The 18,584-nt window shown below is 36.9% G+C and overlaps 1 protein-coding gene across 4 annotated transcripts in view; it reads left to right on the top strand.

Moving 5' to 3' along the window:
- LOC118267117 (dual specificity calcium/calmodulin-dependent 3',5'-cyclic nucleotide phosphodiesterase 1A) overlaps nucleotides 1–18,584 on the top strand; it is a 125,318-nt gene that overhangs the window by 100,900 nt on the left and 5,834 nt on the right. For all 4 annotated transcript variants that reach the window (XM_035580935.2, XM_035580928.2, XM_035580943.2 and 1 more), the window contains 2 exons: nucleotides 17,159–17,399; nucleotides 17,476–18,477. In XM_035580935.2, coding sequence (XP_035436828.2) covers nucleotides 17,159–17,399; nucleotides 17,476–18,477 — 1,243 coding nt within the window. The remainder of the gene's footprint in view (nucleotides 1–17,158; nucleotides 17,400–17,475; nucleotides 18,478–18,584) is intronic.

Genomic DNA, 18,584 nt, shown 5'->3' with positions numbered 1-18,584 from the left:
GATATAGGATATTTCAATGGGTTATATTTTAAAACTACAAAGAAATTTTGGAAAAACATACAGTCATATATTTGGGAAAACAAACAGTTACATGGTTTATGAATGACAACCTATAACACTTTCCACAATATTTGACACGTAATATTTAAATAAAATACATTTTTTATGAGAAAGGCTATGTCTAAACATACGTATAGTCCCGAAACTTAATTATACCAAAAACATGAGTGTATAATGAATAGAAAATGTCGAACATTTTAATCCTTGTCAAATTCCAGAACAAAGAATTACACAGAATTTATAAAGAAACGTAGCTCTTCTAAACACAATGTCTACTAATAGCTCAGTCATTAGTTAGCTTTCTTGGAATGTGTTCCAGGAATTTAGGAAATTCGTAATATTACCTAGGTAGACATAGCGCAAACGAAATTTTGTGAAATGAAAATTCTCAGTGTATAAAACTCTCGGAAAACATTACAGTCTAATGCGGAAAAAACTTAAAAAAAAAATGCTTACATGACGTAGAAAAAGAAGCAAATAACCACGTTCATATTCAGTAGATAAGAGAGTAAAATCCGGAATGAAACCGAACGAGAAAACCTAGAAACTCCGATGACACATTAGTAATTAATACCTAAAAATGGTTGAAAGCTGAAAAAAGATCAGCGAATTTTCAACTTCTTTTTACTATCGATAAAAAAAAACTTCATACTGTATGCTCAGATTCCGTCCAACGGTAAAATAAAGTTATCAAAACCTAACCAAACGAGGCACAGAAATAATATGAAAAATGGTAAAGGAAACGAATTTTGTTTGTGCTTTTCATCCATCGCCCAGCTCATGGATATGTGGATTATTTGTAATCCCCCCAGTCTAGTGATGCCTAATTAGGTCTATGTCGTATCATACTTTTTAACGCAGTTTTTGCTGAAAATGGTGGTTAGATTATTATATTTACTTTCCCACATTTTCTATGTAGGTAATGTATCTCTGAATTTATACTACTTTTTTTTAGTTGACAAAATCAATAGATACAACTTATACTTACTTTTTACTAATTATTTAACTACTAATAAAATGCCGTAAGTATCCGACCGACATCAAAGAATTGCTTAAATTCTTGTAAAAATATAATGCCGCTAACGAAAACTCGACCCCGAAACAGTTGTTTGCACTCCATGACCGTGTTACTCAGATATTCGGCACATCAATGAGTCAAATACTGTAGACGCATCTCCACACAGCCGAGCTCTTGTTCACTACTATTTTCGTGTTATCGCTTGAGATCAGGAAGTGTACAACTTATTATAATATTAGGTCGTCAATACTATAGGAAAATGTCCTCTAAATATTGCTCGGAGATATTTCCCGCTATTGTATCGTTTAGGCGCCTTAACTATGGAAAACGTCACGTGATCCAGTACCTACTATGTTTATTTTAGATACGACAAAAGCTTCAATTACTAACCTAGCATTAGGTATGTAGAAACACGAAAGTGACATAAAAAGTTAGTCAACAATGTCAGCGTGCATTCTATTGATTTATAAAACCCCGCTATACTATGGCTGACACATGCTAATTAGTGTAAACAACAAAGTATTTATCGGTGGGGTATCTGGCGACGTGAACTACATGTTATGTAGCACATTATTTGCGCCAGTGGCGACATCGCTCGGGCAAGAGGGATTAAAGTCGGAGCACTAACAGCTTACCTTCGAAGTCCACGCTACAGTATCGGCGACACACACTCACGTTGCAGGTATACTAAGCCTATATAGAGATTAATAGGATTGCCTGCACATTGAAAAATCTTATACAAAGCTAAGACAAACTTGACACTCGAAAGCAGCAAAGGGAATTCATATTATTTGAATTTATTCCGTGATATTATAATCCCCTTATTGTCATTTCTTTATTTCATTGTACTACAATATGCTATAATAAGTTTACAGCATCTGCAGCCTACCAAAGCTCGCTTCAATTCCTGCTACATAGAGTTGAAACAATTCAACACCGAGAATACACCACCTCGTCTGAACCGTAGGATTATAAAGCCTTTGCTATGTCGTTGTGAGAATTCATCCGTAGCTGCAAGCCTTGAACCCACTTACTATAATTAAAAACTGTTCACAACTCGCATTTTTATACCAGCCTTTATTTTAAACGTAAAAACAGATTTTATTCTTTGTTTACCGTTAGTTATTACACATAAACCAACAGTAAATTTAGAAGAGTATCTATGGACCAACAAATATTTGTTCTAGTCGGGATTGGACCCTCCGTCAAAGCGGTCGCAGTCGACGGTATCAAATACGTATGCAACTACCTCCAGAGCAAATACGCTTGTTTGCCTTGGATGCATGGAAACCAAGAATATTGCGCTAAAAGTAAAACGAAGTAGACAGCACAGACGATTCGGATTTAAATGACCAAATATTTAATCAGCGACCAAAAGCTTTAACGTCACTGCTGCACATTGTAATTAAAAGCACATATAAAAGGCTCGTTACATTTCTTTTTTCACGAATATTTTATCTGTGCGACGTAGCCATCAAAGTAATATTCGCTGCACAGTTGGAGAGCCTGGGCACGACACTTGTCATCAATAACTGAGAGCAACAGATGCGGTCCATTTCTCCTTTGTCCCTTCGACTACATAATCGCCTTACTTCGCAAAAAACAAAACTCAAATAGTTTCGTTTTACCTTCATCTCATTTCACCTTTCAGAAGCATACATCAAATCTACATCAATTATGTATATTCAAATCGTTTTGTTCGAGGTCTTTCGTGTGGGTATAAACGGCTAAACAAGTTAAACAACCTTCGAAGTGCATTTTCTATCTATGACAAACTGTAAGTGTACCCAGCAAATTGTAGAAAATTGCCGCAATCAAATGAACTCACCTTTACATATGAGATGTGATTTATTCTCGTCTTTTTCTATATCGGGCTTCCTACGATACGATTCAATGAATGTTTTAGTAACAAACCCTGGTCTACCACTTAGTGCCACTTACTTAGGTAATGGTTTACAGTTTAACTAAACAGACTTCAGTTTAACTTAAAACGTAAGTAGGCGCTTAGTGTAAGAAGAACCTACGAGTAATTGCTTTAATCGTAAGTGATTGTTCGACAAGACACTCGACACTAGTACTTAGTTTGCTTAATCTACTATGTTAACCATGTGATACGATTAGTAGGTATTAAGGTTTATCACACCGTACAGTTCGACAGTCGTTAATTAGCATGGAATCGGGCCAATTGGCGTGTTTCAGGTTTACAATTAGTTCAATCTTGACTCGACGTGATTTGAAACTGAAGAGCAATAATTGCTGTGTTGTGTAGGTACTTGTGTATTGAAACTGTTGCTGCTCGTACATAAAGGATGTAATTATTTGCACAAAGCTAAAATTCTTTGGATTTTTCCAAGCTTTGCAGTGTTTGTGTGAAGAGTGCTCGGTGCGCACTAGGGGCTCCGCCGCCAGGCGCCGCGGAGTTCAGTGTGTGAGCAGACTGAGCACCCTCTACATTAAGCACACATCTGTGGGCATCAGTACAGCGTTCGCGATTTAATATCGTGAAAACATTGTTGACTCACAACGATGGTCCCTAGTCCCTATATAGAAATTTAAATAAACATTGTTTGTTTGCTGGCTATATTAGAAACAGGAAAGTTGCTTTTTTGATGTTTAATAAAATATCCAATGTTGGACTCTTGTTTGACTTTTAGAATTTATTCCGATACGAACTTCATAATAAGTTTACTATGGTTTTGGACTGTCTAATAACATACTGTTTTTAATGCTTGATGGACTTTTTATTATGAGTGGAATAAATGGACGTACAAATAAATTTCGAGTTGGCAGTGCTTTAAATAATGCCGGATATTATCTTTGCGAAACCTTTTTCAAAGATGAAAGATAGTCAAAGAAAATTCATTTTTTAAATAATTAACACCACATCGCTGTGCAGAGTGGGTAATAACTAACAATCGTTTGAGGGCTAAAATTAGTGGCCACTTAAAGCCTGTTGATATATATAACCAATTATAATATAATATTCCCGAGCTTACAAGATCATACCTAAGAGGGCTTTCAATCAATTATGACCTAACCTAACCAATTATAACTAATTATAACAATTATATTCCAGAACACACTAGAACTTACCTTAGAGGGCTATCAATTACTTATGACCTAACCTAACCTAACCAATAATATACATTCCAGGGCATACTACAATAGGTACCTAAGAGGGCTCTTAATTCATGGTGTCGTCTCAGAACACACTAGTAACGTTTCATCACATTAGGTTTGCGGCGACCGACCGGACACTTAATGTATTGCACAGCAATGATAAGCCTATACCAACCAACTATGCATGACACTCAAACACAATCTGACCCCAAGCATATCGTATTAATTAACTGACGTTTACAAGAAGTTTTCATTAAAATCTGACGTAAAATCTGATGAAAGTAGACTTTATCGACATATCTGCGGTGATGTGTTAATTAAATTGTGATGCTTCATGACACATCACATCGACAGCCTATAAGTGGTTACTGCTGACCAAAGGCCTCTTCTCGCACGGAGAAGGTTTGAGCATTAATCACCACGCTTGCTCAATGCGGGTTGGCGATTTAAAACTAATAATTAAAACAGAATTGTAAAAGCTTAATAGAAATGTGCTCCAATGATTTTTTTATGGTTTGTTCATCAGATTCTGTAAACCAAAATTGTCATTTTCAACTATCCAAAAAAGTGATAATATAAATTCAAGAAAGAAATAAATGCAAACTAAATTTCTTAACTATCGCCTCTTAATTTATCTCAAACAAGTGTTCGTTTTTGCTGGTTTTTTCAAAAGATAATCTTTTCTGCTCGGAAAACTGAAAAGGCTGCGCTCTAGAGCCCTCAGCGATGCTAAAGACTTCCCGGCTTTTTGAACTGAAAGTTACCGACATTAGTATTTAACTTGTTCGAATAACAAGAGAAGTTAGTTTAGCAAACACGAATTATAAGCGGTTCAGTTCTGGTTACGTACATCTTTTGATATGTTAATATCTTTTCCTTGATTCTTGTACATGATGGATGCTGGTACAAATCTTTAGTAAAATGGGTGCGGCGTTAAATAAAATACGAAGTGTTTCAACCGTATAAGTTAGATTGTAAAATTTTGTATTACAAATGCTGAATACATTGTGCAATGATAGTTCAGGATTACACAATTTCTCGCAGTCCTTTAAGAAAACATAGTTATGGTGTTGAAAGAATATTTCCATATTATTTCCTACAAGTACCTTTGTCACGCATATCAATTACGTCACGTTGCAGTTGCGTCGTGCCCTAAATACTTAATAATAAATATTTCATATTACCACCATCAATAATGTACACACTTATCACCATACATCTATCAATATTCTAGAAAAGTACCAGTTCGTTGCATTTTGATCGGTTACTTTACAATTTTTAATATTAATAGACTAATGTTCATGAATAAAACAGGTCGGTGTGTGAGTGTGAGATTTGCTGCACCTATTGCAAATGAGAGGATTTCGAAATATTTAGATGAGTTACATACATTTAAGGAGATAGTGTTTACTATATAACTGAATCTAATTGTTCCATAATTTATAAATGCTTGCAACATCGTAAACAAACAGTAGTAGCGACACTTATAACTACATTCGAGGTACATGCAAGGGGTAATTTTTGATTTGCAAGGCTCGAAGGAAACACCAGCCTAATTATCGTAGATTGTACAGGCATGCATGAAAACATGCCACTTACAATGTAATTGGCACAAGCAGACTGCAATTCGACTCAACCTAACATTTGTAAGCAAAGAGTTGCGAATTAGTGTTTAAAACAGCAGTTGAAACGTGGTATTACAATATAGGTGAGCTAATAGTACTAGATTACGTACGTCCCTTCAAGCTGTCCTTGTTGTAAATTATTTGTAACTAGCTTACTGGACATGAAGGCTTTCAGTCTCTGTTCAGTGGCCACTGATAGCATTCACTCGTCCATCATCATTAGTCAGCCGTCTCTCGGACTTGTTACACGTTTGATGCAATTTTGTAGCTGACAGCTGTGCGCTACCTACAATGTATAGTGTCCACACAGTTTGAATATTTATGGCGGTGGCCATACTGCAGTTTTTGTTCAAATTCTTATTACAAGAATTTAAAACGATCGCTCTTGTAATCGAATCTCATCGTCTCTACTCCACGCTTCGTCGTTCTAATTATGTAGTTCTCAACTTCAACTTACTACTACTCAAGCGCACCTTGCTAAAGTTACAAAATGAAGTATTTATCGTACATCACCTACTTCGCAAACAGTCTACGACTTCAATAAAACAGACTCTCTAAGAAAGGCGGAACACTTTGAGGAGAACTTACTTATTAATAGGCGCTTAAGATTTAAGTTTAGAGACTAAAGTAGCGCGCAGGTTGCAAGTATTAAAGTGAATATTGGCATAAGATATGTTTGACATGCAAGTCGGTGCTGCGGCTACTAAAGTATTAACCGCCTCAGCGGGAACATTAAGTGCTCTCCCCTACTTTGTAGCTACTGCTTTTATGCTTAATATATTATGTGGCAAAAGACTAAGTGAATACGAGAGAGAAATCATAGAAATGTTTGTACCGACTGAGTCCTCAGCTTGCCACGGCCAAGTTGTTAGTTAGCAAGTTAGTTCGTGGAATACAATATATAGCCAATAGCCAGGAACATGTCTTTGTCTAGAGACGTGTTTCTCTTAGTACGAGATTGGACAAAGCAAATATCTGATATGCTCACTTGCCTTTGACGGGATTTGATGACTTGTGTGCAAACATTACTATTGTATAGGTACTTGTACTAATTGACCTGTGTCCACTTCCTTAGGCGGTATACATAGGTTAGGGCCTGCGATGTTCTCACATTTTGGCCGTATAAGCTTAGCGTGCCGTTACAGCAATAGGTGTTCTTTTTCTGCGTAATATAATATTTGAACATTTTCTGCTAATTATTCATCTTAGTAGCCACAAGTAATCCACTGCTGATCGTGACCTCCCCCATTGCCTTGCAAGCAGGTTGATTGGAAGTAAATTAATTATTACTGCTTCGTTATTTTTATTCGCTTTTACTTTTTCTAGGCGATGACTTTGAAAACCACACGTGCGATTATTAGCTGTAATGGAATCTAGCGACCACTAGACCGAGGGAGGCATCGGGGATAATAATAGCACTTTATAATTTCTTACACGCGTAACCTTAGCCTTACATATATATAGTCCTAGGACGAACCTGAAATAATACACATTTTATCTAGTCTACTGCTTACCTTTACCGCACGAGGGCTACCGGCCGATATAATATTTTAAAAATAGTGCATTGTAGTATTATAATAATATAGGCTACAGAACTTTTAAATGCAGTAGTTAACGTTGCGTGGTTTAGAAATATTATTATTATTTCGTTGTTGAATGGCTGTGATATTATGTCCGCCTTTGTACTACAATATTGTGCAATAAGTTTTAATAGATAAATAAACAAATGTGTAGGTAATTAGGTATTCATCTATCAATAATAACTTTGTGATTTTGAAAATAAAACTTGAGCTACACCTATCAGCTAGCCTATCACAATATACTGAGGACCTTAATCGGGATTCCAGATAATTTTGTGTCGGTTTATGACAAGTCAAGCGTTACATCGATGCCTGATACTATTCATTCAATTTAAACAATTTATCATCGTAAATTCATCTGCAATAGTAACATAAATACATACATTAAACTTAATGATATCTATATATTATTATTATTAGCTAATCATATCTATTTCAATGGAAATTTTCATGGACTTCGTGGGGACGACGACAAGGCGTTACTCGAGGCGAGACTCTTACCTGTAATAAAACCTGTGAGTGACACGACCAAACATAACGCAAGCGTTGTTTCACTTCGGTTTTTCACTTTGTGAGGCCGTGGTATCACCCCGGTCAAGCCGACCCATTCTTGTCGAAGCATATGGCTTTCCCACACTCTTGTTATATACATATATCAATACATGTTTCTAATCGGGATTCCAGATAATTTTGTGTCGGTTTATGACAAGTCAAGCGTTACATCGATGCCCGATACTATTAGATGTTCATTCAATTGTAAACAATTTATCATCGTAAATTCATCTGCAATAGTAACATAACACTACATACATTAAACTTAATGATATTCTGTACAATATATTATTATTATTAGCTAATCATATCTAACAGTTCGATTTCGATGAAACTTGGTATAAGTATACCTTATTATCCTGGGCATAAAATATGATACATTTTATCCTGGAAAAATACGTAGAAAAAAGCTTTATTTTTCAGTTTTATTCTACAGAACGCGAGCTCAACAGCAGTATCTCAATAGCCCTCTATTCTCTATCTCCTTAATTATTATGGGCCTCGCCGTATTTGGGTCCAATAGATATTTATAAGATGTCATTGTCAGAGTTACTCAAAATCTATACTTATAATAAATCTGTAGAGAGGTCAATTCTGTACATGAAATATATTTCCAAAATAACTATCAGCGGGTGATTAGTGATCGATACTGACGCCAAAAATGCAATCAGAAAAAATTTTGTCTGTCTGTCTGTCTGTCTGTCTGTCTGTCTGTCTGTCTGTCTGTCTGTCTGTATGTTCTTTATAGAAATAAAAACCACTCGACAGATTTCAACGAAACTTGGTACAATTGTTCTTCATACTCCTGGGCAGGTTATAGTATACTTTTCATCACGCTACGATCAATAGGAGCAGAGCAGTGAAGGGAAATGTTGGGAAAACAGGAGAACTTACTCCATTTGTTAAGCTTCCGTCGCGTGTGAAGCCTTAATGGTTAAATCTACACAGAAATCATATATGGCGGAAATGTTCTCCTTAAAATTGTTTAAAAAATATTCCACGACAACAAATGTCTATCTTTTATGGTTGATTCACAATAACACGTTTTCGATATTTCCGGGATTAAGTTAGCAAATTTAGTATAAGTAATAACGTTCGTTTGCGACGGAATAGTAAGTAGGTATCCAACCTAAATGATATCTAATTATTATAAATCTGTAGAAGGGTCAATTCTGTACATTGAAAATATTGAAAAAATAAATAGCAGGGGGTGTTACTGGATCGATACCAAACCTAAATATGTGATTAAAATTTATTTTGTCTGTCTGTCTGTATGTTCATGCATTACGTGAAAACTAACAGTTCGATTTCGATGAAACTTGGTATAATTATACCTTATTATCCTGGGCATAAAATAGGATTATATATGGGCATACAATAGATATTTATAAGATGTCATTGTCAGAGTTACTCAAAATGGAGAAATAAAACATCCACGCGAAGGCCGACATCCGCGCGGACGGAGTCGCGGGCGGAAGCTAGTATGTAATAAATTTTCTGTTTGTTCTCCTTGAAAGTAAAATTATAATTCTTACACGAGTAGTAGTAAGTATTTGTGACTTCTATTTTCTGCTATAATGCTGTCATGTAATTGCTGTAAGTTAACGTAAAACCGTTCGTTCAATGAAGTTTCGCGGTAACTGGTAAGACTTTCGGTAACAAAACAATCTTCTAATGAAATGTACCTTGTTAAATAAATTACGCAAAAGAAAATATTTTATCTCTATGTATTTTACTTGTATTTCTACAGCGTAGAAAACGTGATTTCGGTTCTAAAAACTTCCATAAGCAGCTTACATACATATATATGTATATACCTTTTACTTATTACAACGATACAAAAGACGTGACAGACACATCTGTATTCTATATATACTTATACTTACTACTATATAAAGCTGACCATTTTGTTTGTTTGAACACACTAATCGTCGAAACTACTGGTCCGATTTTAATGATTATTTTGGTATTGGATAGTTATCGAGGGAAGCCTATAGGCTTTCGAACCTTACGCTACCATCAATAGCAGCCGAGTATTGCGAGTGAAACCGCGCCACAATCCTACTTGGCTTCAATAAAATAAGATAATTAAAAATTCAAAATGTCTCAATTCCGTGTCACATTGTCAATCATTCCTCTTATTTATACAATGCAAGGCTGCTTATCGAAACGTCAGCTAACATTAGAATTAAATAAACTCATGTAAGGCTAATCGAATTATTTATCGAATTGGCACAACTCGATTGTATTATCGATTACGTGTGTAGGTAAAATGTCGCACAATTTTATGCACTATGCAAATCCGATATCAATTATTCAGTGTTATCTTTCAGATTAGTACCGAGTTTATTTAAATCTTTTCAGGGCTTTAATTTTATTGCTGCACTTTGCTTCGTTAAATATGGGTCGAATATTTTATTGAATGATAATCATCATTATGTGCTTCGATTAGTGCGGCCTGCCCATTACCACTTCTCGTAGACTTGTAGTTCTTTTCGCATCTCTACTACACTCTATGTTTTTTTTATGGTCATACCTAAGCCGGTCAACGAGCAGACGGATCATCTGATAGTAAGCAATTGCAACCGCCCATGGACACCCGAAACGCCAGACGGGTTACAAGTGCGTTACCAGCCTTATGGGCATTAGGAATTTAAAGATTTTTGGAGATTCTGGGATTGGGAATGGGGATAATTGGGCCTCCGGTTAACTCGTTCACACAACGAAATACAACGCAAGCGTTGTTTCACGTCGGTTATCTGTGAGACGGTGGTATCACTCCGGTCGAACCGGTTCATTCGTGCCGAAGCATGGCTCTCCCACACTTATATGTATAGTTCGACGTTTCATATCACTTTTTTTTACTATAATTACAATGCCCTATTAGATAACAACACCTATGTACCCAAAAACTTCACCCGTTACAAATTATACAACATACAAGCCTTGTAAGAACATTATGGAATATCCAGCAACCGCTTTGTTTCCGAAGAGTTTAACAATAAATGTGACAGATAAACTTGTATACATATACACGAACGAAATGACATACTCTACGGTGAAATTTTCATCAAATAAACTTCTTAATTAAATACCTACGAACATAAACTCATATCTTTATTCCATGGCGTAAGGAAACCACAGCGCCATCTTGAGTTCAACGACGTCGTCAGCTTAATTACTTCTTGTGTGGTTTAATATCTTTCTAAATGTTTACATATTTTTATGACCTAATTAATTTCAATTTCCGATCATCTTCCTAAGATCTATCCAATCGCTTTTTGCAAGACAGGTAATTAAATTTGACGTATCATTTACATCGATTTAATTGCTTCGGAGAACCTACAAAATCTCACACACACATCATCAGCCTATAAATGGCTAAATGCCTCTTCTCACACGGAGAAGATTTGAGCATTAACCACCATGCTTGCTCAATGCGGGTTAGCGATTCCAAACTTATGATTAGATATTGTAAACCCAGGTTTCCAAACAATGTTTTCCTTCACCGTCTGTCAGTGGTGTCTGAATAATCTTAGAAAGTACAAATAACTCGGAAACAATCACATTGGTACTTGCCTTTGCTAGGTTTCAATCCGCAGTCACATGCATAAGAAGCGGGCGTTTAAACCATCATATTTTACGTGGAACCACCACGACACCCCTACAAAATATTTATACTGTAACACTTTACTTTCACCTCTTCTGCATACTGGGCTAACTTGGCTGCATTTCAGGAGCTTAGCAAAGATATCGCCATCTTCACTTTAATTGAAAATCAAAGCCCACAGAGGCTGCAGTTTCAATATTAATTGATTTACGTGCTTCCACCGAAAATTCCCAAGAGGTAGCTCTGCCTGCAGACTGCTTCCATCGGTTTTGTAATCCGTCACGCCAAGCTCCAACGTGGAAAACAATGGACGTTGTTTATAGCCAATATGACGGAGGGTAGTTTCGAGACTAAAATTACACACGAAGCCTAGGTGTAAGGTACATGTGTACATATATTTCCTTGTCAGTGTAAATGGGAGTATCTGCAGCTGACAGTATGCCGATACTGCCGATACTCTCGTATGACCACCCACATTGATAAATACAGTCCTGCTCAGAAACAGATAGTTACCAACGGGTTTAAAAGCAACTTAAGCTATACCATACATACATACATAACGTCACGCCTTTTTATCCCCGAAGGGGTAGGCAGAGGTGTACATTACGGCACGTAATGCCGCTATACAATGTACACCCACTTTTCACCATTTCTGTTATAAGTCCCATGTAATAGGGGGTGAGCCTATTGCCATATCCTGGACACAATTCCAGACTCCGTGCTACTACCGAGAAATTTTCGAAAATCCGAAAAAAGCCCAGTAATACTTTGCCCGACCCGGGAATCGAACCCGAGACCCCTTGTTCGGCAGTCGCACTTGCGACCACTCGACCAACGAGGCAGTCAAGCTATACCAGTAGGTTAACTACCTTTAATCCAAAATCTATATTTTAAAAATGTAAAGCTGAAAAGTTTGTCTCTCTGTTCGCTTGCTCGTTTTGTTGGTTGAACGCGCTTATCTCCAGAATTGCTCGGCAGTTTGAATTGAAAATTTATTTTTGTATACTTTCATTTATCGAGGAAAGCTATAGTCCATAAAACGGTATACTGGTACCGATAAGAGACTAACAGCGGTTGTTAGAGTACCTAGTACTTACGATCATATTTGAATGGCTAAGCAGTGGTGGTTTAATTAATGTAACGTGTGCGTATGGTATGTGTTGCTATATCGGCTGTGTAATAACAGCTCGTACGTCATACTCACGTACTCCGTCAGGACGGACTCGTAGTAAAATATATTTAAATGCGTTACGCAACGCTACTTTGTACAAACGCTAAAATTAATGCCCGGTAGGACCACTGCGTTTGATGTTGGTACGAGTTACGTGTTGGAGAAACGCTGATAATTTTGTATCGTGACGTTGAATTAGACCCTCGGATTCCTTTACTAGAGATCGACAAATATTTTCCTAACTATATCATGGAATTAAACTAGATCCAATTAGTACTTCCCTACACTTCATCCTATATTTCTTACCATCTGTACTGTATTTTCATCCCTACAACAGTATGGAGTATCATTCTAATTTATTTAATAACAAAGGTATCAATGCACCTTCTCCTATAACATATTAAGTGGCGCAAGTGATGCTTAAACGAAAGTGGATAACGTACGATATACGATGTTCCTATATACCGATACACGTTCCCGGATCACTACGTCTTTAGGAAGCGTTCCGCCTTTAAATGCTATTTAGTTGATTCGATTCCCAACTACACGTAAACAACCTGCAAGTTGTTTGCATCGTCGCGTCGTCGGCGTCATTCAGCTGCAAATCGTGGTTCGATGCATTTCAATGCTATTTCAGAAATGAGAGCATTATATCATACCGATACTGTTGAGCATCGCCCGTCTCCGCCTGTTTCCAATCCTCTTAGCGAAACTTTATTTTCTTCAGTTTCGAAGCAGAACTTTAAATTCATAAAGGAACAAAGGCAACAATATTTAATATTACTTTACATTGAAACTTGGTCCACTAAAGAAAATGTAAAAAATTGTCTGATGCGAGGTGAGGTGTTAGATCTCTCCCGCGCAGTGGGTCAGAACGTGAGCATTTCATTCACATGTCGTTAAATAAAGATAACAATTTTGCAAGTGTTGAGTAACGCTTGCTGTGCGCTAACGACGCCGTGAACATATTGATAAGGGGCTTAAGTTGTTGTTATCATACTGATGATTTAGGCACAGGTGTAGTGTGGTCGACCGCAATTTCGTGGCCACATCCAAACTCTGTTGTCCCTTGCATGCATTGTCTCACACGCTTGGACACGTTCCGTATTATGCAGCCCGAAATTAGGTAAACATTTTGTTAGGCTACACCAGTAAAACTGGTCTTAGTATGTGGTTCAACTAGCCACCCATCCAATCATTATATTTATACTGGTATTATACGTAAGGATAGTACTGAAATAAACCATTTATATCGAGAAATATTTTATGGTAATTAAAAAGTACACTTATCCGACTAGCATGCATGAAAAAATAATGACTATTGATGAATCGAAAGAGGTATATAAGAATCGTAGCAATTTGCGTTCCATAGTCTCTGCCTACCCCCATAGGAGAGAGAGAGGCGTGAGATTATGCACGTATGTAAATATTTCCATTCATTGTATACGAACCATCGCGTCACACAGTTTGAGCGCAAGCCACACTTCCATAATTAAACAAAATAAACAGAAAGCTCAACAAAATAAACTATAAATAAATAAACCTCCTATTTTAAGATATTGAAGTTGCTAAATGCAACACGTGCGCTCTAGACCACAGGCAATGACTATATTTAAATTTGGTTCATTGACAGACCTGACTGAATTAGTTTGGCCAGATGCGACGCACTAAATATATCATATTGGACTCGTATTAGTGATCTAAATAACCAATGGCTCAATGCTATGAAATATACGAATGCACCTGTTGCTTGTTTATTAGTGAACCCTAATTTTTGTCAAGCATATATTGACTTGTACCATAAAACACACATTATATAGTTACGTCATAAACAGCCGAGCAAAAAGACCTCGTGCCTTCCTACGCATGTGTGCACTTTGCGAAAGTATTATTTACGATTATTAGCTACACTTATATTGAAATATTGATACATTAAAAAAGAAAGACTTCTTAATGGGGATTGACACTTTAGAATGGTACTCATAAGACTAAGACTAACAGGCAGAATGAGGACTTTAATATGGGGCAATGTGTTTTAAAAGCTTTCGAGTCGGGAATCGCTTTAGTCATTTTAAAACTGAACGCGTACAATTAGTAATAGTTACATTGTACACAATACATTGTATACAACCTAATTTACATTGTATCCTAGTAATTAGTAAACTGAGACGATAATAATCCATGTATCATAATTATCGTTTATTACATAGTAATTACAACCCTGTTTATAACTACCACACGTATATTTAATTTTATATATTTTAATCTGATGCACTACGTTTCAAATGTTACTAAAATAATTGTGATCTTCAACAGAAATGTAAACAAACAATAATATAGACAATATTTTAGCATAAAATTGCTACTCAAACATATTAACGGTTAGTACTCGTAATGTAGTTTCAATCAAGGACCTTCGCTTGTGCCTCGTAAATAATACTAAACTAAATGTTTACTCGCTCCACAAGTGTGTGGACTAACAATCTTACTAATATTATTATAGTAAGGTACCTTGGAATTATAATAGACGAAACACTTTCATTTAAACATCATATAGAAGCTGTAAATATTAGAATTCGTAAATTGATATTTGTTTTCAGAAAATTACGAAACATTGCAGACCCAAAATTAATTAGACAAGTGTACTTTGCTCTATGCCAATCGATACTAACATACTGCATTACCACATGGGGTGGAGCAGGTAAAACATTGTTACTAACTACCGAAAGAGCCCAGAGGGCAATTCTCAAAGTGTCTACTTTCCGGCCTTTCCTTTTTCCCACTAACCTACTATACAAGAAATGTGAAGTACTAACCGTCCGACAGTTATTCATAATGAGTATTGCATTAAAGCAGCACTCAGATCTAATATATAGCACGGATGTCACTAACAAAAGACGTAAAGATCAAGTCTGTCCTCAAAATCACACCAAACATGCTTTCACATCGAAATTTTACCTGTTTCTTGGTCCTCTACTTTACAATAGATTGAACGCGAAGGCAAACATATATTGCTTAAATAATGTTAACTGTAAGAGAATTCTTAAGGAAACTCTTCAAAAAATGTCCTACGATGATACAGAGAAGTTACTACTTGTGCTAAAGTGATTTTGTTTTTATTTTGCTTTTTTTAACATTTTTGGATTTTTTTGTGTTTTTAGACAATTTTTAATTAAAAAATATTGTTAATTAAGAATGTAGAAGTTAAGATTTGGTAATAATATTATAATATAATAGTATAAGATATCTTGTCCTCGTTTACAGATCATTTAATTTATTGTATTTTAGAATCCTTTTGATTATTTGTTAATTTTAAATTATTTTAGCTCTTCTCGCCTGAAACACAGGATTTCCTAGTTCAGGCATGTAAGACTCGGATTTAAGTTTAATATTTAAGACTATATGTAATTCATCCTGTAAAGAAATTTTTGAATAAAATATTTATTTAATTTATTTATATTATAAATGCTAAAGTTTGTATGTTTGTTACTCACTTACGTGAAAACGGCTGGAGGGATTGGGTTGAAATTTGGATCAGAGGTGGATTATGGTCAATTTTGTTTCAAAGGGAACGCATGTTAGTGATATTATAAGTAAAAAGATATACGTAGGTTATTAGCGCTTGCCAAATGTCACGTGAAAATATGGCTAACTAGCCACATTTGACCTCAGCGTCGCGTTACACCGTCAACGTATTCATGTGTGCGCGTTGGTATGCCGTTTTTGAAGATCGAATGTTTTTAAATAGTTTATCTACACCTTTTACTTATAATTTCGTTGCAAAAACATATAATTTCATTGCAAAAAAAAAATCGTAAATTCAGGGTCATATCGTTAATTTTTTAAAACCTTGCCCCCCTTTTTGATTTTTTCCAGTGTCATAGGTGCGTTTACAAACATACATATAAGTTCACATACACATCACGCCCAAAGTCGAAACAATTTGTGTGATCCACAAAGAGTAGTTTCTTGCGGGAATTGAACCTGTTACACGTTGAGGCACGGCCCAGTCACCGCACAAACCACCGTGCAGTCAATTATTAATAAACAATTAACAGTTAAAGCGCAATAAGTAGGAAGAAGCGTCTATTGAAATATCGCAATGAAAACCTTTATAAAAATAAAAATTCTGCAAGTAGCGTAATAAAATGTTAAGCTCCCACTCAGCGGCGGTGCAGTAAAATGGCACAATATTGCATGCCCCCAGTAAACTAATAACCCCCACTTACTACTTATTCCGCCATCTTCAAAGGTTTACTTAATAAAACTTGTCTCTATTTCATTCATTTCATTTTATTGCCAACGTACCTTTCTGAGAGATACCGTGCTTGGTTGATTAATTCAGTATTAAGATAGCAGAGTTTCATCAGAACATAATTTTACGAGTAAGTAATTTAATATCTTCAACCTGTTTGTTTACAGAGGCACCTAGACATGAACACTTTGGACATGAGGAAGAGTGAGCATCGGCACCTTGTCCTACAAATTGCCCTGAAGTGCGCAGACATTTCTAATCCCTGTCGTCCATGGGAAATTAGTAGGAAATGGAGCCTCAAAGTATGTGAAGAATTCTTCCGCCAAGGGGATTATGAAAGAAAACTGAACCTGCCGGTAACGGCTCTATGTGATAGACACACCACGTCTATACCGAAAATTCAAACTGGTAGGTAACATAAAGTTAAAAATTAAAATCTACACTAATTTGCAACCACTAATTATACACTTTTCTTTAATTTCAGGCTTTTTCAAGTTCGTCGTGACCCCGCTAATAAGCGAGTGGCACCGATTTTTACAGAACGAGCTGTCTTCTCAAATGCTGAATAATCTCACGTATAATCAAAAGAAATGGGAGACACTGGTTTTGGAAGAACAAGCACAGGAAACCCGCACTGAAATATCGGACGCAGACGCTGCAGATGATGACCTAGACTCCAGTTCAGATACTAACATGTCGGACAGCTCCGAGTTACTCCTGCCGCCGCGCAGGTGCTCCCTTAATCCCATCAGACAAAACACATTCAAAGACCAGCTGCGGCGGTTCTCAGTGCCTCTAAATGTATTTCAAGACAGCAAATTTAGGAACCGCGAAAGAGAAAAAAGTCGCGCTTCGTCACTGGCTGAACCTCGTCCCCGCTGCAGCCGCAGCCCCGCGCCCAGCGAGCCATCCTTACACTCGCAGCTCAGCGTGCGCGGACATTGCGAACCGTCACAGGAACCAACAGAGAGGGTTTTAAGCTCCGAAAAGCTCCTCCCGGACTCTTCCATAGCATCTATCACCACGCCGGTGCAGGCCACTCGCCTCAACACAGTGCTCAAAGAAGGTGGCTCCTGGAAGTTGGTTCGCCAGCAAACTTTTCCACCCATCGAGTCAACATCTCGAGAATATTCTCTCGCGTCGCGACCTATCTGCACCAGTAATGAGGATAGTATATTTTTGAATCGGGTAAGACCTGACTTTCTTCAATTTGATCAAGGACCATCGCAGAGAGACTCAAAAGGGCACCAATTAGTTGTGAGAGAAAGTAAGACTGAGGACAGTTCCGAATCCAGTGCAGAAGCATTAGAACCTCCGCGTTTACAGAAAGAGAATTCGGAACCCCAGAAGCCAAGCAAGAAAGAATCCGCCACGGTAGGCAGTCAACTACGTGACAACCTGGCGTCGATGCCACTGCCGCCGCTTGAGTCAGACCCGCTGCTGCAGCGGCGGAGGAAATCTATGCCGGCTGATGTGTTTCCATTTAGTGAGTTATTTGTGACAATATTTTATAACCATTTTCAAGTTAGGTATTTCCCATAATACTTTTCTAGGTCTAGAAAGCGCCATAAGCAAGCACCATCGCCAAAGGAA

The sequence above is a fragment of the Spodoptera frugiperda genome, chromosome 25, assembly GCF_023101765.2.
Source record: "Spodoptera frugiperda isolate SF20-4 chromosome 25, AGI-APGP_CSIRO_Sfru_2.0, whole genome shotgun sequence".
Classification (NCBI taxonomy): domain Eukaryota; kingdom Metazoa; phylum Arthropoda; class Insecta; order Lepidoptera; family Noctuidae; genus Spodoptera; species Spodoptera frugiperda.
The sequence above is the reverse complement of the archived record's forward strand: the minus strand, read 5'-3'. Positions and strand labels throughout refer to the sequence as shown.